The sequence below is a fragment of the Haliaeetus albicilla genome, chromosome 9, assembly GCF_947461875.1.
Source record: "Haliaeetus albicilla chromosome 9, bHalAlb1.1, whole genome shotgun sequence".
NCBI classification, from domain to species: domain Eukaryota; kingdom Metazoa; phylum Chordata; class Aves; order Accipitriformes; family Accipitridae; genus Haliaeetus; species Haliaeetus albicilla.
In genome coordinates, this window is record NC_091491.1 from 5,180,055 (window position 1) to 5,202,986 (window position 22,932).

The 22,932-nt window shown below is 66.1% G+C and overlaps 1 protein-coding gene across 4 annotated transcripts in view; it reads right to left on the bottom strand.

Moving 5' to 3' along the window:
* The window catches only part of ABR (ABR activator of RhoGEF and GTPase), a 41,866-nt gene that overhangs the window by 7,772 nt on the left and 11,162 nt on the right, over positions 1-22,932 (bottom strand). For 2 of the 4 annotated variants that reach the window (XM_069791128.1, XM_069791129.1), the window contains exons 2-16: positions 18,751-18,935; positions 13,600-13,704; positions 12,877-13,062; positions 11,971-12,078; positions 11,191-11,251; positions 8,834-8,886; positions 8,546-8,686; positions 8,083-8,204; positions 7,799-7,964; positions 7,543-7,665; positions 7,393-7,468; positions 7,148-7,252; positions 6,540-6,614; positions 6,296-6,393; positions 6,049-6,180 (exon numbers count right to left, since the gene is read on the bottom strand). In XM_069791128.1, coding sequence (XP_069647229.1) covers positions 6,049-6,180; positions 6,296-6,393; positions 6,540-6,614; positions 7,148-7,252; positions 7,393-7,468; positions 7,543-7,665; positions 7,799-7,964; positions 8,083-8,204; positions 8,546-8,686; positions 8,834-8,886; positions 11,191-11,251; positions 11,971-12,078; positions 12,877-13,062; positions 13,600-13,704; positions 18,751-18,935 — 1,736 coding nt within the window. Of the gene's footprint in view, positions 1-2,879; positions 3,062-6,048; positions 6,181-6,295; positions 6,394-6,539; positions 6,615-7,147; positions 7,253-7,392; positions 7,469-7,542; positions 7,666-7,798; positions 7,965-8,082; positions 8,205-8,545; positions 8,687-8,833; positions 8,887-11,190; positions 11,252-11,970; positions 12,079-12,876; positions 13,063-13,599; positions 13,705-15,583; positions 16,090-18,750; positions 18,936-22,932 lie in introns of those variants that run through there. The other 2 variants (XM_069791130.1, XM_069791131.1) reach the window with 2 other exon arrangements.

The window sequence follows — 22,932 nt, forward strand, 5'->3', positions numbered from 1 at the left end:
CAGCCGGATCGGGAGCTGTGGGCCTCCCCGCTCTGCAGTGCAAGTTTAATTGCAACCACCACATACGCCTTCCCCATCCCCGTCCCCCTGGGTCCCCCCTGGCTCTGATGGCCCTGGCAGCTCACATCTGGAAGGGCTTTAGCAGGGTTCTGAAGAAAGCTTTAATAAAAGCCAGGTTGGCTGCCGCCAGCACCGCAGACCTTACCCCGAGCACGCCGCCTCCCCGCAGCCACTTGTCCCCAGTTGGGCAGAATCATCCCCATCCAGCGCCCCGCAGCAGCCGGCACGGCTCCAAATTTGGGCTAGTTCAGCCAGGACCACTGGCCTGAGCTCCCTCGCAGCTGGGGCAGGTCCCCATACACCAGTGGGGCACCGGCTGTGGCCTGGCCCCGGCGCTCCTCCAGCCCTGCCCGCCGGCACCCCACGCAGTGGGCAGCACCGCCACGCTGCCCACTCCCCGCAGGAAGCAAAGCCACCGCCGATGCTTCGTCTCCAGGCGTGGGAGGACGGACGGGAGCATCCACCCACAGAGCCAGAGGCAGCTCCTGCCCACGTAGCGCTGGCAAACACCCCCTCTCAGCTCCCACCACCATCTCCTTCTCCTCCAAAGGGAGCCGCCACGCTCCAGCGCAACGCGGGGACGTCCCGGGCCGGTGGGGAACTGCTGACCTGGGAGCCCCAGGGAACAGCCCCTGCGCCAGCGTTGTGCAGGATGGCCCAAGTGACATGCTGCTGTCCCAAGATGTCAGCTCCTCTTTGGCAGGTCAGCCAGCTTCAACCACCGGCCCGTGCCCAGGGAGACTGCTCAGCCAGGTCACCAGCACCTCTCCGGGCTGCTCCCTCCTGCATCTCAGGGGATGCTCAGCAGCAGTGGTAGCCGTGCCCAGGCCAGCACCTGCTGCGGTGCCGCTCTCATCCACGGCGAGGTGAAACGCGCTCTGCTCCCGGACACAGGGATGTGCCATCATCCCGTTTTCCCAACTTACCCGAAGGTGTTTGCTCGCAGGACAAGCCCCCAGGCTGCGGAGGAAAAGGCGGCAGCGTGGCAGGCAATGAGCATCCTGGCAGCGCTTTGTGCTTCCTGGGGAGACTCCGGTAGCAGAGGGACCCCCAAGTCCTGCTGGCGCTTACCCCCGCAGCCCCTGCCTGCTGCTCATCTCATGCACGGGGTGACTCTGAACTCAAGGGGACAAGGCCACATCTTGGGATTTTGTCCTCAAGACACCTCCAAGGCCACGCGTGGCAGATACACCTCCTGCGCAGGCAGCGGCAGCCGAGACAGACCCACGCAGCGCCGGGTCCCCGGGGGCTCCCAGGTGAGGAGTTGGGATGGCTCCAAACCCCCATGGCGGCTTTCCAGGGCCCTGAGCACCGGGATGCTCCAGCAGGGCAGGGGCTGCCAGGCTGGGCCCATCCCTTCCTCGCGCCTCATGCCCATGAGGTCACCCAGCCGTCAACCTGGGGTGAAGCCATCGGGAGCAAACTCATGGCTTCGCCAGCGACGCCACTTCTGCCATGACCCTACGGAGCGGGTTCCTGGGGGAGCTGCTACAACCAGGGTTGCTTCCCATCAGCGCAGCACCCGTGGACTTCTCAGCCTGGCCTCCCGGGGCTGCCCCGGTTCCGGCAAGCAGATGCCCCCACCAGCCCTCCATGCCAGCAGCTCCTTCCCCAAGGAACCGGCGGTCCCTGAGCCACTCCGTGCCGTGGGGACAGAGCAACCCCCACACCAGCAAACGCTGCCAGCCAGCGGCAAAGCACAGCCCTAAAAAAAGCGGCGACTCACAGCCCCGTCTGAAAACGACCCGAGAAGCAGCAGACACCCACGGCACAGAACCGCCGGGGCCACATCCTGCCGCTGCAGCCCCAGTGCCTCCCGGTCAGCAGCCGCCAGCCACGGTGGGGACATGTGGGGCTGGGAAACAAAACCCCCTCAGTGTTTTGACCCAGCAACAGCTAGCAGCAGCCGCCGAGCAGCCTCCCCGCATAGCCCTCGTTGCCCCTTAATCCCCGCTGCGGGAGCAGCGGCGGCGGCACAGAATCGAGGTTAATGCCGCTGCGTCACAGGCAGTCCCGCTGCCGCGCCGGCAGCCCCGCCGCCGAGCAAACCTTGGCCCCACTGCTGCCAAACCAAACCCCCACGGGCCCAGGCAGCTCTCACCCACGGTCACAGCTGAGCCCCAAGCCAGCAGCTCCCCACGCAGGGGTACCACACGGAGGGAAACCCCCAGAGTCCCCCGTGGGATCGCGGGGGCTCTGGGAGAGCCTGCGACGGTGCTGTCCCCCCTCCCTTGTCACCTCCGTTGCCCACCCCTGCCCTCCGTCCTCCCACAAAGACGGGCAGCACGGGCTGATGTGGCTGCGACATGGCTGGGAGCTGGGGGAAGCCTGGACGGACCCGGGGGGGCTGGGAGGGGGGGTCCTCGCAAACCAAGTAAGAGGGGGTACGCAGGCACTGGGTGCTGCTGCACCCCCGGAGCCTGGCCCCAGCTAGCCCACAAGCATCAGTGTGTCCTGGGTGAGCCCCAGGGCTGGGCAGGGGGGATCCCCAACTTCCCTCTGTGGGACCCCCCCCAACACAAACACCTCAGCCCCCCCCAGCACGCAGAGGGAGAGGAGGGAAACAAACCCCCCGCAGGCTGCCAACTGCCTCGAAGAGTTTCCAAAGCACCCGAACAGCTTCCCCGCTCCGCGCACCGACCCCGCAACCCTCTCCCCACAAACACAGCCCCCCCGTATCAGAAACACCCCCCCACACACACACGCAAAGCCACAACCACCACACACCCCACAGCCCGGCGACACGACGAAGCTGCCCCAGAGCCCGTTTGGTGCCCACCGCCGTGTCCCCAATCCCCCCAACCCCCCCAAAAAAGCACCTTCTGCCGGAGCAGCTTGCTGCGCACCCTGCCCCACAGACGGGCGCCCGTGTTGGGGGGTCGTTTCCCCTCGGGTTCCTCCACGCCACGCTCCGACCCTTCGCCCACAGGACCGGGGCTCTCATCCGGCTGCACCAGCACCTCCATCATCGCCGTGAACCGCTTCGGGCTCCGGGGGAAGGGGGGAGAATGGGGGGGTGGGGGGAGATGAGAGTGGGTCGGGAGGACCCTGAGTGGGGTGGGTGGGGGGGTGGGGGGGTGAGCTGGGCTAGGTTAGGAAAGCACCAGCATCCTTTTTGCTCCGGGTGGGAGATCAGTGGTGGTCAGGGTGGGGGGGGACAGGGAGGGGAGCCCGGTTGGGGCGGTGGGGAGGAAAACGAGTGGGGCTCATCTTCAGGGTGGGAGCCAGGCTGTCGAAAAGCAGCTCGGCAGCCCCAAAAAGCCTCCCTCCCTCCCTCCCTCCCTCCCCTTGCGAGGAAGTGACTCAAAGGCAGCCCCCCCCATTCCTCCCCCCCCCCCCCCCCCCGGCGGTCCCCACGCGTTTAACCCTCGCCCTGCCGCCCGCCACCGCTCGGGAAGGTCTGGGGAGCCCCGACATCATTACAAATCGCCCCCCCTTTCCAGAGCCTCCGCCAGCCCAGGGACAGACGGACAGGCAGCTCCTTCCCTGCGGGTACAGCAGGCACCGTGCCCACGACAACACAAGGCTCTATTTCAACAGCCACGTTCCCCCCGCCAGGCATCAAATTGGGGCTAAGGAAGGGGCTGCTCCATCCTGCCCCATCACCCTGAGACCCCCTTCATACCCCCTTCACCCACCCCAGGCCATGGGGGCCAGATCCAGCCTCTCCCCTTTGCAATGCGGGCAACGAGCGCTCGCAGCCTGCTCTGCCCACTCCCAGCATCTGTCTGCCACCCTGCCACAGCACCCGGTAACCCCCCTGCCAGCACCCACTGGACACAGCCCAGCTGCTGGGAGCGACCGGGACAGCTCGGAGCAAAGCTGAGCCTTGCAGCGCCAGGGACACGAACCCCCCACGGGGAAAGGAGCCCCCCCCCGGCACCTCTACCCCAACCACGGCACGTCCCAGCCTTGGAAACTGCACGCAAAATGGGGTTAACAACAACAAAACAGGGTTAATGTCAACTGGGAGCAGAGCTGTCCCCACTCCCAGATGCACCGTGGGCACAGGGTGCCCACCCTCTGGCCGGGGACAGGCTCAGGGTGGGGGTCCGACGCTCACCATGCTGCAGACCCCTCCGGGCTCATTGCCAGGACGCTCGAGAGGAGGCTGATGCCAACCCCAGCCCCTCCACGGACCCAGCCACGTCCTCTGTGCCAGCGGGACGTGGCGCCTGCACGTGGCAGCTCTGCAGCCTAAGGAGGCCCCCGCCGCTCCCCACAGAGGGGCTGCAGCATCCCCCTCGCACGCTGACCTGCTCCTGCCAGCCCGTGATGCCGCTAAGCTGCTTTTGTGGCTGACCCACGTGCCCGGGCCATCAGATTAGAGCTGGGCAGCGGGCACTGCGCTGGCTGCGGGGGGAGGTTCGGCCGTCCTGGCAGCCCCACGGGGCCTTTGCCGAGCTGCCGATGCCAGTGCTCCGTGTCTCCCACTCCTGCCGCTAACTGGAACCAGCAGCGGCTCATGATGAGCCCAGGGACCCGCCGGGGGTAAGGACCATCCGGGGCAGCATCTCTGCCTGAACAGCTCAGGGCAGAGGGCAAAGGGGCAGCGCTGGGGCTTGGCCACAACCCACAGCCCCCCCCAGCAGTGCTGCCCGTCCTGCCCAGAGCCATACTGCCTCGTCCCTGCCCCGCCACCCACCCCACTCCCAGGGCAGGGACCGAGCTGCAGCTCTGGGTGACGGCAGAATGGCCTCAACCCTGACACTGCTCTGTCCAGCCAGGTCCTCTTTGGGATAAGCAGCTCCAGGGCCTCCTCTCCTTCCCTTTCTTCCCCCATGACTTTTGCATAGTGGGGACAAGCTGTGCTGTCCCTGTCCCGACCCCCGTGTCTCCCAGCGTGACTCATGTTTGTTGACCCAGGCTATTTCCGAGAGCGCAGCTGGATTGATCCCCACGGGGCATCGAGCCCCTTCCCTGCCCCGGCCCTTCCGCTTGGCCCAATGCCACCCCCGCACAGCCGTTTCCCTGCGGAGAGGGCAACAGACGGGCGATTTCGGGTATGAACAAGCCGCTGGCGAAGCGGAGCCCCACCCACCCACCCCGTCGCCCACCCTGCGCCCGGCGTGGTGCCGTCCCCCCCGCAGCGTCCCATTCCCAGCAGCATTTCTGTGCTGCTCCCTGCTCCCCCAGGACCTGCCCTCAGCCGCTTTCCCACGGAGCGGGCGGCCACGCCGGACCCTTTGAAGTGGCCTTGGGTCAAGGGCTGCGTCCCAGGCGCGATGCTGTCCCCGGCACAGCGGGGAAGGCAGCCAGACGGGGGGGGTCCCCACCGGGAAAACACAGGGGGACCCCCATTCCGAATCAATCCTCGCTGCCCTGGGCCACCCCGCAGCCTGACCAAGCTGGGTGCTGGAGGGATGCGGGGTCTCGGGCTGCCTGTCGTCCCCCCCACCTCCATCTGCCTGGTCCTTCTCACCTGGGAGCATCTCAGGGCAGCCCAGGCCTTCATCCTCCCTGCCTGGCAATCGCCAATCAGAGGTGGCTCAGCCGTTGCCCTGGAAACCCCCGTTGCCATAACAGCGGCTGATGGAGGCACAGGGGAGGCAGATGGTGGCAGAGGGGGGACAGGATGGCTGGCGGGGGGGACACAAGGGGCTGCACGCTCAGAGCCCTCCCTGGAGCGGGTGCCAACCCCCTTCCCCAACAGCCCCCCAGGGTCGCAGCGTGGAGGGCGGCAGAATGGAAGCGCACGTCTTGGGGGTGGGGGGGGTGACCGCTGGCTTTACCACCTCCGCAGGACCCTCTCTCGTTTTGTCCCACCTTCTTCTGCAGCCACCGTGCCCTGGGACCAGCCTGATGCCTCGCCCACCTCTCTGCCTTCAACCCCGAGCCACAATCCCTGTACCCCGCTCCCAAAAGCGGAGCTGCCTGTCCACGCTGCCAGGCGTCTCCCAGGCATCACTCCAGGGCAACCCTCCCAGCCCAGGTGCCCCAAAAGGTCCACTGTTGAGTAAGAAGATGCCCAAAAGCCCCAGCGCATACCTGGATCTGCCCCTTGCCCATAATCTTGTCCACAATTTCATTGTTGTCCTTGTTGAGCTTGGTCTTATCGTAGCACTTCTCGTAGCAGAGGATGCGCAGGGACTGGGAGCCCTCCAGTTCGATCTCAAACTCCTGGGGCACGGAGGGAGGGTGGCTCAGCTCCAGCACCCCAGAGCAGCTTCAAAACTGGGGCTGGAAGGGAAAGGGGGGGGCACGGTCCCCTCCCTGCATCCCACCTTCCTCTCACCTCATTCCACTGTGGCTCGGTGGTGTCCCGGAAAACCCTGGTCTTGGCTTTGCTGACAAAGTAGCCGAAGGAGTCCACCTCCAGCGTGCAGTACAGATCTGGGGGAGCAGACACCGCTCAGCGCCCAAGGAACATCCCCACCGGCTCCCGGGGAACCACTGTGGGCAGAGCGGGGCCACATGCTAGACCCCAGCTCTTCCGAACACGCCGGCCCCTCCGAGCAAGGGTGGGCACCCGCACTTACTGGCAGACTGCTTGAAGCCCTTGGCAGAGTGGACGATGACGTGCAGGAACCCGTAGAGCCCGGGGGACTCGTCATCTGCGGCGGGGAGAGCAGAGGCTGTGTCAGGGCTCAGCTGCCACCTCCTCTGCCCCGGGGCCAGCGTGCGGGCTGGCTGTCCCCGAAGCAGGCTTTTCCATACTGAGTGCTAGGTGCCTGCGGTGACACCCCAATGTCCCCAACTCCCCCGGAGGGCCATCCCTAAGGCCTGGAAGACGACACGTATCCCCCGCTGCCGATCATCCCTGACGGACATCCCGAGCTTTCCTGCTGCTGGACAGCCCTGGGGGAAGTTCCCAGTAGGGCTGGCTGGGTCTCGCCTTGGGGATACCTTGGTCCTGCCCAGCCCATGGGGGTGCTGGAGAGACCCCAAAAGCAGCCCCATGTTGCAGCTGGGATTGCTCTGCCTGGGAGCCCGATTCTGCTCCAGTAGTGCCACCTGGTGGGTAGCTGTCCCCCTGCACAGCCAGGGTCCCCGAGCAGGGACCCCGCTCCAGCTGAAGGACCCCCACAACTCCTCCCCAGCATCATCCGGAGGCAAAGAGGGACCCGCCAGCCCAGCGGACACTCACCATCCTTATTGCTGGTGACCGGGATGTTGTGGACGGTGCGTAGCTTGAAGCAGGATCCCGTGAGCACCTGCAGCTCCACCGAGCTCAGGACAAAGGCCTGGAGGTCTGCGAGAGGACATGAGAGGACCTTCAGAGGGATGCAGCCAGCACCCATGGTGGGGACCGGAGAACAGCAAGCTGTGATCCTGCGGGACCTCCTGGGGTGGCCAGGAGCCCCAAGAGGGCTTCAGCAGCCCCAAACGTACCCTTTTTCTGCAGTTTCTGAATGGCCTCCCTCCACTCGGACCTCTCGTAGTCGGATGACAGCAGGAAGAGGTAGCTCTAGAAGAAAGAGGGCGATGCACCAGGCTGTGCACAGGCAGGGCTGAGCCCGGCCCCCAGCCCACCCTCCTCACCTTGCCGTTGCGGTTGTGGATGCGGAAAGGGATGGCGGGTGAGTTGAGGAGCAGCCAGAATTCGTTCTCAAACATCTTCTTCTTGAGGCGCTCGATGGCCCGGCTCTGCCCCTTGTTGGCTTTCTGCAGGTGGGGAGCAGACAGGAGCTTTTGCAGTCACCCCCGGCCCCCCATGTCCCATCCCTGACCCAGAGGAAGGCACCCACCCCGGCAGCAGGTTCCGCACGGTCCCCAACCACCCACACCCTCCTCTCACCTCCTTCTGCACCTCGCTCTTGATGGCCGAGATCTTCATCTTCATGTCCTCCAGTTCGTGGTCAGGGATGACGTGGACCTGCGGGCAGTGCTCCGACTCCTCCGGTGAGGGGAACACCAGGTCGGCCAGGGGCACGTACCACTTGCAGTCGTACTGCTGGTGCTTCCTGCGGCCGGGGCACGGGCACCGATTAATGCCTGACCCCCTCCCTGGCTCGTCCCCTGACCCACTGGAGGATGGGTGGGATGGTGACACTTCCCCCCCATGTCCAGCACCCTCCTTACCCCACGGCCGTCTTCTTCAGCTTGGCACAGAGCAGCACGTCGGTGAAGAGGAAGACGTGCCGCAGCTTCCGCGAGCCCTCCGACAGCTCCACCAAGAAGCCATCCTTGACAAGCTGCCGGGTCTGCGGGGCAGCAGGGCTGGCGTGAGAGCGGGCAGGGAGCAAAGGCCAACAAACCGCAGGGGATGGATGCTCCTGTCCCTCTCCGTGGCTCAGCCACCAGGTACATGGGAAGCTCCATGTCCTCTGGGTGCTATTTTGAGTCCCGTACGCTCGGTAGGGTGCCAGCGAGCAGCAAGGACCAGGTAGAGCCCTAAACTTGCACGCAGAACTGCATCTAGAGGAAACCCTACATCTCCTGACCCAGCACCATGGAGCTCCTCAGGATGGAGACACCAGCCAGGGGCTGGCAGAGGGCTCAGCCCTCACCCTGTGCCCAGGCACTGCCCACCCCACTGGCTCACCTCCCCCTTGGGGGTGGTGACCGCTGTCCTCCGGGGATCGATGTCCTCATTGATGCTGGAGAGGAAGTTCTGGGAGATGCGGAGGGCGTCCTGGAGCAGCGGGTAGTCGGGGTGGTCAGCCGGGGTGTGCTTGAGGAGGTCCTGGAAGGGAACAGGCGCAGGTGAGCTGGCCCTGTGGCACCCACCCTGGAGACCCCCCAGCAGCGCTCCCCATGGCTGCAGGTCCCCAAGAGCAATGGGGGCAGACCCCCCCACCGCCCCCCATGCCAGGACTGGCGTCACACTCACGTGCAGGACGAGGGTGCTCCGTGTCACCCGGTCAATGGGTTTGTACAGCAGCGCTGCAGAGAGAGAGGAGGTGTCAGCAGCCGCCGGGACCCCAGCCCCTCTCCCAGCCGTGAGAGCCAGCACCGCATCCCGTGGGGGCAAGGAGGGGAGACCAGATGCCCAGAGACCCCCCAAGGTCTGCACAGAGCCCTGGGTGAGCGTCTGGGCTCCGTTCTGCACAGAGCCAGCGACAGCCAGACCACCACCTTACTGCCAAGAGCAGGAGAAACCACAGCTGGGATGGTGTGTGGAGCAAGGGCAGAGCCCAGTTGTCCCCAGGGGACAGGGCACGATGGGGACACCAACCCCACCACCATGTCCTCCTCCCTTCTGCTGCCACAGGTCACAGCGAGCAAAGCCAGACACCAAAGCCAGTCATGAACACCAGTCTGCCCTGACTGCGGGACGTCCCCACCACGACTGCGCCAGCACGTCCCCCCTCCAGGGCAAAGGACCTCCCCGGGCACGACGCACGCACTGGCACCGCCAGCTTGCCGTGCAGTGGCTGTGGTGCGGAAGAGCTGCTCGTCACCCCCAGCAGCCAGCAGGTTTTTCAGTTTCCCTTTCGGCTCAGCGACGGGTCCTGTCCCTGCTCTGCCCTCGCCGGGCTCTGCCACCCCATATCCCCCCATCCCAGCCAGTCCTGGGTGCGAGAGAAACCCAGGCTGCTCCAGCGGTGGCAAAATCCCCAGCCACAGAGAACGCGTGGGCCAAGGCATCATCCCAACACCGCTGCCCTGTCTTCCCTCCCCGCAGCTGCCTGTGCATGTGAAGCTGTGTCTGGGGCAAGGGGGGCAAAGCTGCCCCACATGTGGGGCACAGACACCCCCTCCCAGCAGCAAACCAGCCCCAGGGGCTCTTCAGAGGCACGTTTCACCCCAAGCAGCTGGACCTTCCTCCTCCTCCCCGGCTCTTTGGGCAGGCGAAGGCACAGAGCACATTCACAGCGCTGTCCCCCACACCCGGTCACTCACACATCTCCCCAGGCTGCTTACAGCCAGGCCGATGCTTCTGGGTTTTCCCTTTGCTTCAGAGCACTTCCCCAAACTGCCAGGGCCAAGCGGGGCCGGGTTTTGGGCCAGGGCTTTGGAGGGAAAGGTGCTGCCCACCCCCACCCTGTGCTATGAGCTGCAAGGGGCTCCCATCCCCTTCCCTCGGAGGGTGCTCCCTCATGGTGCCAGCTCCTGAGAGAGGGGCCCCCATCCTGGCGAACAGGGGGTCTCTGCTCAGGAGACGAGAATGCAGGGCTGGACCCTGAAGCAGAAGCTGCATCCCCCACGACTCTGTGCCAGCAGGTAAAACCAGAGCCCTGCTCCCCTGCAGCAGCCAGCGAGAGCCCTGCTCTGGAATGGAGGAGGCAGGCAGGGTGTTCCCCCCTTTTCCCCCACCCTAGACCCATGGGGAGGATGGACCCTCCTGCTGCCATCACTACGGGCACATGCAAAGCACCGGGGAGCCCCGGGAGGGGCTGTCCTGGCACAAGGCACGGAGCGTTGGGCTCCTCGCCGGCACAGTTCCGCCAGCCTGGAAGCCACGCTCAGGCAGCACGGGGCCAGGCACCAGCAGGCAGGGCTGCCCGGAGCTTCTCCTCCCCAGCCACAGAAACACGGGCGTTCCAGCCCCACGATGCTCCCAGCCTCCGTCAAGCAAACGGGGACCCCTCCCCATCGCCGTCCCCCGCGGCACAGCCCAGGCAGAGGGGATCCCCCCCACCCGCCCCGGTCCCTCGCCGTCCCACCGCCGGCACGAGCCCCTGCCCGGCGGTGAAGGCGAGCGCGTGGCCCCATGTGCCGGAGCCAAGATGATTCAATAGAGCCTGGAACAAAGACGCTCCCAACTTCAGGCTGCAGAGCGCGATGCAGCCTCCACGCCCCCAGCAAGGACAGCCAGCCCCGAGCCAGCATCCCCGCAGCATCGCTCCCCATCGGCACCCAAATTCAAAGCCACCCCACCTCGCCTCACCGTAGGTGCAGTTACAGCAGAGCCGGACGACGACGAGGATTTCCATGGCAGCCCCGTCTCCACGCAGCCATCTCTGCCGCCCCGTGGCAGCTCAGCCCGGCTGCGGCACGGCATCGGCCCCTCAGCACGGTTCTTGGCGCAGCCGGCGGGCGGGGAGGAGGGGGTGGGTAGGGGGTGGGGGGCTGCTGCACGCCCCCAGCATCCTAAAGAGCTGCGTCCCCCCTCCTTCCTCACCGGCTCCGCACACGGCGACACAATGGGCTCCGCTCGCGGGAACCGCTCGGTAATTCATCCGCGCCAGTCCCGCGCGTAGACAAAAGGCTGCGTCCCCCTCCCCACGCCCGCGCCCGCCGTACCCTCCATGGTGACGGACGTGTGGCTCTCCTTCGAGTCCTTGGGGCCCTTCACCTTCAGCTCCTAGGGAGGGAAAGGCCCGTCAGAGCAGCCCGCAGGGGGGCTGGGGTGGGGGGGAAGGTCACTGTTCAAGGTCATGGGGTCCCCCCCCAACCCTTCCTGCACCCTGATACCTCCCCCTGGACCCAGCCTGGCCACACTGAAGGTGACACATGGGTGCTGGGGTGGACGTGGGGACTGTACAGGACGCTGCCTGGTCAGGAGCAGCTCTGGCTGCGCCCAGCAGTCGGGACACGGTGGACCCATAGGGCACCCCGGAGCAGGACCCAGAGCAGCCCGGGGAGGTTGCTGGTCCCACCGAGCTGAACAGCCCTGCTGTGGAGGGGCTGGAGGGAGCGGGGAGCCAGGCTGCAGCCACGGAGGTCCCCGTTTCTATAGGGGAGCCAGGCATGGAGATGTAGCCAGCAGATGAGCCACAGGTGCCCAGCACCCACGCTCCCTGAATGGGGCGAGCAGGTACAGGCTGCCGCAGCATCCCAGAAACGACGGCAGCGAGGGCTGAACCCCACCTGAGCTTGCACGAGGCGGGAGCCAAACCCCTGCAATACTCAGAGATCACGACCCTCCAGCACAGCCACCCATGGCCCTGCCCCTGGGACAGTCCCCAAGGGCAGGGAGAGCATCTCCGCCGGGCAGATGCGGTCGGCATTCTCTGCCCTGTGCTGGGACAGCCTGGCCGCGGCAGCCCTGTCCCCCCCAGCACAGCCCCCAGCCCAGCTTACCTCCGAGATCTTCTGGAACTGGTAGTTGCTCTGGCTGCACTTCTCTGCCGTCTCCAGTGCGATTTTGTAGTTATCCACAAAGGCCTTGTAGACCCCCAGTTGGCTGGCCTGCGGGGAGCGGGGGTTTAGCCAGGCACCCAGCGGGATGCTGGAAGCCCCCCGCAGCGTGAGGGGCAAGCAGCCACCGAGGGGACACTGGCCAGAGCTGTCCCCTCCCAGCAGGACACTCTACCAGACCATAGCCAGCTGGGGAGCCACACGCTTGGCTCCACAGAGAAAGCCCTCAGCCAGGGCAGGATGGTGGGGCTCCTGCCCAGCCCTGTGCCCCCACAAACCTCAAAAATCCAGCAGAGAGGTAACGAGCGCCTGGACAGCGGAGGCTGAAGCTACAGCCGCTTCTCGGCACCCTTCGACCTGCCCTCTGCTCCTCCCGTCCCCAGCATGGCCACGGCACCCACGGGCACATCCCCTGCTCCCATCCCAAGTCCAAAGCAGCGGCAGGACCCGGAGCATGACCCTGGGGAGCCACCGCCGCAGCGCCCACAGGCAGCGAAGAGGCAGCAACCTCCTGCCTCTCCCCAGAGGGTCACCCACACGCCTGGGCTCCTGCCAGCGCCACGGTAAAGCCACACCATGCACCTCCAGCCAAAAACCCGTCACGGCTGACCCACCAGCTGCGGGCATCCCCGCTGCGGCGAGGGGCACGGAGGCTGCCGGGATAGGAGGGCTCAGGTGGGCAGCAGCGGCTGCTGCAGGGAGGGATGCAACAAGTCCCAGAGCCACCGATGAGCACGTGGCAGGGTGTGAGCTGAGCCACACCGTGGGGCCGAGCCCCACAGCATCGTGCTCCATCTCCCCAGCCCTCCTCCTCTTCCAAGCGGAGCAAGCCCCGGGAAAGGCGCATACCAGCTTCTGGAAGAGGTGGCCCATGGTGACGTTGCTGTCCCACTGCTGCACCTTTGGGCACAGGCTGTCGTAGAACTCCTTGTGGATCTCGTAGATGTCCTGGATCTTGTAGAAAATCGTCTCGATCTGCTGGAGGGTGAGGACAGGCTGCGACGTAGTGGCCGTGGCCTTCAGTGGCTTCATAGGCTGCCGAAGGAGGAGAAGGGAGAGTGTTTGAGACGAGGGCTGGGAGAGGAACGCTGGGGACAAGGGGGATTTGAGCTGGCAGCGAGGGCTGCCCAGGACTGTGGATCCCCGCAGACTTCCCCGTGGCGGTGGTGACCCCTGCGTTGTGCAACAGCGTCTCTGCCACAAGGGCCAGCAAGTCCACAAGAGGAAGCGGGGCTATAAATACCTCCCCGCCAGGCATACTGGCAGCGGGGGGAGGTGAGATGGGGGCAGCTGGGCCAGAGCAAGGCTGGCTCCGGCATGGCTCCTGCAGCTTTGCTCCTGTCCAGGTAGTGCCCGGGTCAGGCCTGCCTGCAGGAGGTAGTCCAGGAAGAAATGACCCCATCCATCCATCCATCCATCCCTCCACCCACCCAAACACCCATCAATCCATCCATCCACCCACCCAAACACCCATCCATCCATCCACCCACCCACCCATCGATTCATCCACCCACCCAGCCCTGCTGGGGGATGTCGCTGGAGGGGGGGGTCCAGTCTGGGGGCTGTACTCACCAACAAGAGGGCCTCCAGCTGGTTGATGTAGATCTCCTCGCTGGCCAGGAAACCGGAGAGCACCAGCTTCCGCATCTCCAGGCCTTTGCCAGCATCTCGCTCGCCCTGTACAACACACAGCAAGGAGCCTGGCTGAGCCAGCGAGCGGCACAGGAGGAGACCCCTCATCCCACCACCCCATCCCCGGCATCCCTGCACGGGCACGTGTCCCCCGCCAGCGTCAGGGAAGCTCCGTGGCAAGGGCCGGGCATGTGCCCGCTGGGCGGCACAGCCAGGCTGGAGCCAGCTGGGAAGCCACGGGCTTCGCTCCCCTCCCTGCTCCCGGCTGGCCACGAGCCCAGCGCCGCTGGCAATGCTCCAGCGTGGCGTGCGGCACGGCAGGACTCTCCCAGGGCAGAGTCCAGAGCTGCCCGGTGAAATCATGCCTGGCGGTGGATGGTGCTGCCACATGATCCAGCACCACCCTTTTCCCCAGCTGAGGCTTTCCCAGGGAAATGCCGCTCCAGCGGTCACTGCCCAGTGGCACCGGCGCAGGTCCAGGGCTTTACGGTGCCCCTGCTGCCGCTCCGGCTGCCGGCGGCTCAACTCGCACCCAGGTCTGCTGCAGCACTGATGCTCCCGTCGTATGATCCTCCCGTGCTATGATCCTCACGGCAGGGAGATGGGAGATGCACGGCTGGGCTGGGGAGCTCTGGGACCCTCAGCGAGGCTCTGCCAGCGCCCAAACGTGGGTGCCCCAGCCCCCGGACTGCCTCGAACGCCTGGCGTGCCTTGGCCTCCCCCCTTAAAAATCACACTCAGGAACCAGGCTTTGCCACCCAGATGGGGGCCAAGCAGAGCCACGGGGACATCGATTGCTCCAGGTAATGAGCCATTCGGGATGGTTTCAAAGGGATATTGGTCCTGGCTCACCTCTGCCCGTGCCGCCTGCCCCTGCCAGCCCTGGCCGTTGTACGGGGGGGGCCTGGCAGCTCCAACCACCCGAGGGGGGGCACAGTCCCGGGCTGGGCATGGCCACGGCTCAGCATCTTCCTGTCCCATTCTGGTGACTGCCAGCCGGCCCTGGGGGCTGCTGCGCCAACCAGGGTGCCCACCCCACGGCTCCCTGCCAGGCTGCGCCATTAAGGCCGAGCCGCGGTGACTGGTGCAGCAGGGGGGTGTACGGGGCGGGGGGGGGGCAGTTTTGTGTGCTGGGAGCTCACAGGCTCTTTGCCACGGATTAGTCACAGGCTCTTCCTGCTTCCCCCAGTCTGGGCCCTGCGCGGGACCTGGGGAGATAGGGGGCCTGTCTGCGCCCCAGGCCCGCAGTGCCCCATGGGGACGATGCCAAGCCAGACCCCCGTCACCCAGAGGAGCAACCCTAGAGCAGGGCCTGGCGGCCATCCCGTGCAGGAGACCCCCAAGGAGAGCGGGACCGGAGCCCTCCTCCAGCCCCGTGCCAGCCCCCCCGGGGGCACCCAGGCAACCCCGGCAGGGTGGGCGAGAGAAGGGCGCCAGGCTGTACCTGCCGGCACAGGGGTCCCCCCGGGGCTGCCCCCAAGCCACCGTGGTTTGGGGCCGTTTTGGGGTTGCTGGTGGCTGTGCAGTGGGGCAGTGGTAGAACGTGGTCCAGCCCCTTCCTGAGCAACCGGCGCCAGCTCCGCTGAGCCACACAGCCCCCCCGCAGCACCGCGCGTGGCCCCGACTCCCCCACGGGAGGAAGACCGGGTGCTCGCCCCGCTCTGCCCAAGCACCCACGGAGCTCTTTGCACCCAATTCCTGGCACAGCTCTGCCCTGTCCCCCCCCCGGCCGCAAGCAGTCCCGGGGAGCGGTGGGTCTCCAGTGATGCTCCCGCTGCCCCCAGAGCTCTGCCCCCCACCAGCACCCACTGCAAGGACCCAGGAGCTGCCCTGAGACCTGGGTGTCACCAGCGCTAGCAAGATGCCCCTTGTGCCCCCCCCCCCCACCGCCCCAGCACGGGAGTGTGGTGCCCCCGCCGCCCACCTTCTCGCCGGCCGAGAACGGAGACCCGGGGCTGGTGGGGGTTCCTGGCTCAGAGTCATCTTCATCCTCCAGCACTTTATCCAGGTACCCTATGGCCTCCTCTTCCTCCTCCATGGCCGGCCGGGCAGCGGGGGGCGATGGGGACCCCGCGAGGTTCCGGGCGAGGGGCTCACGCGGCTGAGCTGGCCCGGCCTGACTCAGCCCTGGCCGCCGGCCACCGCCGCGGGATGAAAGAAGCCATTATGGGATCCCCGGTTCTCCCGCCTGCCCCGGCTCAGGCCTTCGGCTCCCGCCGCAGCGACAGGCGCTTCCCGAAGGCGGCCGCGCGACCGCTGCCGAGCGGCGACGACGGCAACTCTGGGGTCACCGATGGCGGGACGAGAGGAACGACCCGGTTCTCCCCGGGGTCTCCGCTCACCCCCGGAGGGGGCCGCCGGCGGTGGAGGGCCGCTGCCCGCCGCCGTTACACCCCAGCCAGCCCCGCCGCTCCGCCCTGCACGCTCGCTACAGGAAATGCATCTCTTGGCGCTGGAGGTGGGGCTGCTCCGCCGGCGGCATGCGGTCAAGGCTGGGGCGCGCAGCGGCAGCAGCCGCCTTCTCCCAGCCAGCTCTTCCCAACGCCGGTACAACGCTCTTCCCTACAACGCCAGCGAGACTCATGGGGAAGGGTCCCCTGTCCCCCGCCAGGTGTCCCCCCCCGTACCCTCGCCCGAGGGAGAAGTGACCTTGGAGGGCAGCGGCATCGCCTGGTCCCGTAAGGGGACCTGGCTCTGCACCCCCAGAAGGGTACCGGACCTCTCCCTGCCCCAGGGGGGACTCTGAGACGTGTGCCTTCCTGCAGCATCTGCCCTGCATCCCATGGGGATCAGCGCTGGCACCTCGCCGCTGCCCCAGTCAGACCACAACCCCCGGGGCAGCCGGGGAGCGGGGACACGAGCGGTGGCGTGACGCCTGCAAGGGACATCGTGGGCCCTGGCAAATGGGGCAAGACCGGGCTGGAGGAGGGGATGCTAACGCAAGAGCTGTTTCAGCAGTTTCCCCCCTGCTCCTCGGCAGTAAAAGGGGAACCAGCGGCCACACGTGCTCTGCCTGCAGGAGCTAGCTCTCCTCCCTGTGCCTGTCCAATCCTGGAACAAACTCCTGCTGCGAGAAGTGGGCAGTGACACAGACTCGGGGACTTTCCAGAGCCCGTGCCCAGCCCTGCGTCCATGCCACAGCTCAAGCTTTACCCAGCCTTTGCTAAGAGGGGTCTGTGCCAGAGCACCGGGACCCTTGCCCACCGTGGCTGGGTCCCCAGAGCAGGGAATGCTCCCTGCCCAGGGGAAAGCCATCCAAACCCAGCAGCACTGGGGCCACCACCCCACACCATGACCATGGCGCTTGCGTTTCCCAGGTGGGAGAAGGAGAGACAGGCTCTGTCTGCATCCAGCAGCCGGCGGCCCCAGGTATGGTCACAGCTGCACCAAGAGCTTGCAAGAAGAGATGCCCCATCAGAAACCTCCTCCAGCCCTCCGAAAGGCAGCGACACCAGTCCCACCTCACTGGAGAAGAACGATGGGGGCGAGCCCGGCACCCTGTGCCACTGGCCACAACAGGACCCGCATGCAAGCCCGTGCCCATCACGAGGCTGGACACGTAGGATTAAACGTGCCAGTATTCAGATGGTTCTCCACTAAGCCCTGGCGCAAACAGCTCTAGATAGAGATGGAGGCAGAGCCGGTGCTGAGCTCCAACACTTCCCAATCCTGTTAGTGCCAACCAAGCCGGCTTTACTGCCTGCGTCCAGCCCCAACACGCTCCCACCAGTGTCCAAGGGCACCACTTTGCCAGCATCCCCAGGATCTCCCCCCCAAACCCCTGCTTCCCCAGAGCCACCCTCTGCTATCCCTACTGGGAGCCCATCGCCCCCAGCACATCCCACCGCCAAGGCACCGGGGTGTCAGGGCTGGGACTCGCAGGGCTGTTGCCCAACGTCCCGTTGGGGGACAAGGGACCCTAAACCCGGGTGGTTTGGACCCAGTCCCGGGGGGTACAGGGTCCTTCGCTCAGCGGGGTGGCAGAGGACCGGCACCCACCCACTAGGGACCGCCGTGGGGCCGCGCTGGGTGGCGGGAGGAGGATGCTGCGCAGCAGCGGGCCCTGGGGAGGAAGCCACACCTCTCGCCTCCTCTGCCTCAGCATCCGGGTTAAGGGCTTAACTCTTTCCACGACAAAAAAAAAAAAAATAAAATAAATCATGTTTTCTTAGACCGGCCTCCTGCCCCGGCCAAGCCCCAGCTCGCTGCGGGACCACGGCAGCTTCCCCAGCGCCCGTGGGGGGGACGGGGGGTGTCCCCCAGGGGGGTGTCCCCCAGCCCGGGGCCAGGCTGTCGCTCCCCACCCCAGTCCCGAGGGACCAGAGACGCCCACTGCCCTGCCAAGAGCCCACCGGTCCGGGGCACACACCGGGGACGGCAGCCCCCACGTCCCCGGGGACAGCGGCCACCCCCCCCCCCCACCCCCTACAGAAACTTGTCTTCTGGAAAAAACATTTTTTCCCTTTGGTTTCCCGGCCCGCAGTTCTCCAAGCATCCCCCCCTCCCAGTGAAACACCCTGGATAAATCCCAAGGGCTTCCCGAGGATGCTCTCGGAAGAGCAGAGGGAGAGAAGGGGTTAAATCGAAGTTCCCCAGAAGAAGAAGAAGGGGGGGGACACGGGGGACAAGGTGTCCCTTCCCCAGCCGGCAGCTCGTCCCCAAGTGCCGCTAGATGGAGCCGGCAGCCCGGCGGAGCGGCTGCGCCTTGTCCCCAAGGGCTCCCCGGAGCAGGGGACCCCGGGACCCCCAGGCTTCCCAGCAAGGCCGACTGGGCTTCCACACCCGGACCCCGCTTTCCGACCCGGTTCTGCCACCGGCATGGCACAACGAGGCAGGGACACGACACGGCACCCTCCCCACCAGCAGCAGAACAGGGTGCTGGTCCCCGGATTCTGCTGTTTCCACGGATTCTGCTGTTTCCACGGAGTCCAAAGGGCCACGGCCAGCAGGGTTTGGGATGCCAGGGGACAGTCCCCCAGGTCACAGCAGCACCAGAGGACCACCGCCACTGCTGACACAACTGAGCCGGGCACCCGCAGCCCCCAGTTTCAACCGCAGCCAGTGCAAAGCTCCGCGTCCCGAGCCCCTTACCCCTGTGCCGAGGCCATCGGTGGGTGTGGGTGAGACACCGTCCCCGCTCTCCTGGCCGCGGGCGCTGAGTTGGGGGGACATGGTGGGCGACTCGTCGATGTAGGGCATGGTTTCCGAGCCCTCCGGCAGCGCCTTGGGCTCCTCGTTGCCCTCGGCGTCGTACTCGTCCGCACCATAGTTGAAGTCTGCCAGGGGAAGAGAGGGTGCCAGTGAGCATCCAGGTAGCAGCACGGCACCACACCACAACCGCCCCAGTTACCTGCGGCCAACCGACCCCGTGTCCAATACCCAGGGCCACGCACGGACACGCACGCCCGCACCCGTAGCCCACCCTGACCCTGGCTGCCTGCTTTCTGCCTGCCTGGCTGAGCAGGCAGGGCATCACACAGAGCATCCTTGGCCCCACAGGGCATCCTCCGCTCCGCTTGACACACTTCCCTATATTTGCATAATTAATGGCACCGAGAGGCCGCAGGCCTCCTCTGTGCAGGGACAGCTGCTCTGCCAGACACCCTGGCCCCACTCGAGGGGCTCTGTCCTGCCCGCCCGGCAGCCGCCGTCCCCGTGCCATCCCCGGGGAGGGATGGAGCTGGGCTGGCAGCCACGGCCGCCGTCCTCCCCGCTTCCCCGTGCCCATCCTCCTCAGAGCGTGGGAACGGGTGCCAGGACGTCTGGGGCTGCAGCACGGAGGACAGTGCCACCCGCCCTGGAAGAAGGGTGACGGTGGCAGCTCCATGGCGGGTGGGCAGCTCAGGCCACACTGGGGGGGGGGGAGCAGAAGGGGTCTGCTTTCCCCAGCGCAGGATGAGGCCACCGCCATGCCAGGCCAGCACCCATTTTTGGATGCCCCACGCTGTCCCTCGTTGCCCATGGCCGAAGGGAAGCCATTTCTGGGAGCCGGAGCCCCAGGTGGGAGCAGGGGGGGCCCAGGGTCTGCGGTGGGTCCCTGGGGCGCAGCGGGGGACGGGGGTACATCCTAACCTGTTCCCATGGAAACAGCAGCGGCTCGGTGGCGGTGGGAAGAGGCGGCTGCAGCAGCCCCGAGATGCTGACAAAGGGGAGGGGGAAGGGAGCCCGGCTGCGGCAGGGGCGGCCGTGGGGTGCAGTCGGCACCCCCACCCAGGACTTGCCGCCGAGACCCCCTCGGCAGCTCCCGAAGAGGCGGTGGGCACGGCTTGCCCAACCCTCGCCAGCCCCTCGCTCCGCTCCCCACCCAACAGCCCCATGGCTGTCCCCACAGGCTCCCTGGGCACAGACAGGGGGGAGACCCCAGCCAAGACCCTGGCCGATACTCTGGCCAAAACGGGGTGCATGGGGGTTGAAGCAGCTGGTCCGGATCAAACCCCACACTGCTGCCACTTCGTGCCCCCACGGCCCTGCCACCCCAGCCGGGGACTTCCCTGACTTCCACCAACACCACTCAGCACATTAATATTGCATTCGGCTTCATAATGAAAGTGGATAAATCTTTAAATGAAGGAGCGCCGCGAAGCCTGATCAGGCCGGGAGCCCTGCCGGTGCCGGTGGGGAGGGATGAGGGGACTCATCCTGCATCTGGGGGTGGGATGGAGGAGAGCCCTGACATGGGCCGGATGCATCTCAGCTCTGCCAGGACACACCAGCCCCTCTCAGACCTTGCTTCATTAGCAATTAGCAGCTAATAACCATCCTTCAGAGGCTGGCGTGCCACTGTCACCAGGCCACCGTGGCCCCCATCTAACCCTGGAGCTGCCTGGGACTGAATGAGCTGGATGGGCAGAGATGGGGGAACCCGTAGCTTCTCCTGGTCCTCAGCTTCCAGGGAAAGGGGATCCCCATCTCTAACCTGTCCTGCCTCCTCATGGTGGGATGTCCCTCACCCCTCCTGCCAGAAGCAAGACAGCATGAGGTACATTAGCACTGGTGTCACCCCATGATGACCACCTCCCTGGGACACCCACCCCACCCAGTTCCCCCGAGTCCACCCAACTGGGCACTGTCCTCCGGCTGGGGATGCCCCAGAGAAACCCAAACCTCTCACCCAAGCGCCCTTCCCCATCAGATGGGGTCTAATGGGGAGCCGAGGCAGCAGAGAGGGGACAAAGCTGGTGGTCCCCACCACGCACACCAGCTCCAAGGCCATCAGGCTGAACCACCTCCCTGCCACCAAGGCCAAGGTCTCCAGCTCTGGGCTTAACTACAGGGTGGGCAACGGGGGCACCCAGAATGGCACCGGCACTGTGGGAGACCTGGCAACCCAGGCTGGGGCAGCTCGGTGGCAAGATAATGAGGCACACCGCTTTAATGAGGCGGCTGGGGACCCTGGGAGGTGACACCCGCAGCGGTGCAGGGAAGAAGGCGGCATCAGAAGGCGGCACAGAGGGGGAAGGGACTGGCCTGCGGGGACGCAGGAATGACCCAGCTCTCACGCAGCCGCTGCTCCCAGTTGGAGCAGATCTACGTCCCAGTCCCAGACCCGAGCTGGGGACGAGTCCTACAGGCACCCCAGGGAGAGGGATCCTGCGCTGCCGGCAAGAGGAAGGACGGAGCCATGTCCCCACAGCTCCAGCTGTGCCACCCACAGCCGTGCAGTATTTACGGGGCTCTCACCTGGGGACGATGGGCAGAGGGACCTCCCCAGCACCCCCAGCACCCCCAGCGGGGAGGGAACCGAGCACCACCAAGCAGCCAGGATGGGCGAGCGGGACATTGCTGGGCAAGGGGACACAGAGGGGCTGGCCCCTGCATCTCACTGCCTGTGGGGTGCTCCTGCCACCCAGCCAGCCCAAACCGAGCACCTCCCTCCTTCCCCCGCAGCTGCATTGCCCCTGCAGCCTGTTCCTGCGCCCGTGCCAAAACCCAGTGCTATTTTTGCTCCCGTTTTTTAGCAGCAGTGGAAATCCTCCTGCTCCACCCCAGGCGCGGGGACTGAGAGGAGGGAGGCAGCCTGGCCCAGGGGAGCCACTGTGAGGGGTGAGGACACCCCAGCCCGAAACAGCTTTGTAACCCCGGCTGCCGCACACAGCCCCGTGGCCCTGAGCTGGATCCAGCCCCGCAACGCACCAAGGGTTGGCACCCATGGGATGCTGACACCCATCAGGGCCAGGGTCCTGCGGGCTGGCACTTGGACCCAGGTGGGTGACAGAGCCAGGAACGCATCCCCACGGGAGATTATTTTCCCCAGGAAAATAATGTTTCCGCTCTGCCATGTCTTGCCAGGTCTGACCCAGGTTAATCTCAGCATGATGGTCCCCAAGAAGGAGCACTGCCAAGGGCAGCAGCTGGCTCCTGCCCAGCCTGGGCAGAGGCAACACAATCACAGCAGCCCAGGGTGGCATTTTCTTCACTTTCCAGCTGGGCACATGCTGTTCCCTGGTACCCCGGCAGCGTGCCAGCACACCCCAACACTTGCCTGTCCTAACCCCACTGCCGGGAGAAGCCCAACATCCACACGGAGCCCATGAGGTTTTGGGGAAATGCCGCGGTTTCCCTGTGCCTGGGTGAAAATTCACCATGACAACACGGATGCGTGAGCTGGCCTCGGACCTGCCTCCGTGGGCCTCCTCCGAAGGGCGGCTCGACACAAACAGCATCTCCTCCGTGCCGTCGCTGCCTTCCCCGGTGTGACGAAGGCCAGACCCTGCCCCGCATCCCCCAAAACGTGGGCACGCCGAGCAGCCTCCCCCACGCATCTCCCCTCCACGGCGAGGGCGGCTGGAGCGGGATTTGGGATGGCAGAGCCATCGCTTTGCAGAGATGCCGTGGCTGGCAAGGAGGGTGCGGAGGCTGGGGCTGGATGTGGCCTCCGGGCTCCAGCTCAGCCGCCTGCACAAGCTGCAGAGCTGTGCCGGACCCCAGGGCTGCCGCTGCTGGATGCGGCCTCCGGCTGCGGGTGTCGGAGGCTTTGGGCTGGAAAACTTGGCGGGGGGGCCTCAGCCCTATGCAACGTGCCCCCCCCCGGCAGCCCCTGCTCCCTCCAGGGCACCGCAGATGCCAAATCTGCGCAGCGGGCACCGTGCCTCCTTCTCCGGAGCATCCCGCCTTCCCATGCACCCATGCCAAATCTCACTGCCCCACAAACACCAGGCTCTGAGGTCAACACTGCACCCCAAAAACCATCCCCGGGGTGCCCACACAGCGCAACGTTCCCCCAGAATGAACAACGGGGACCCCACGACCGAGCCCCCCCCATCCCCTAGCCGT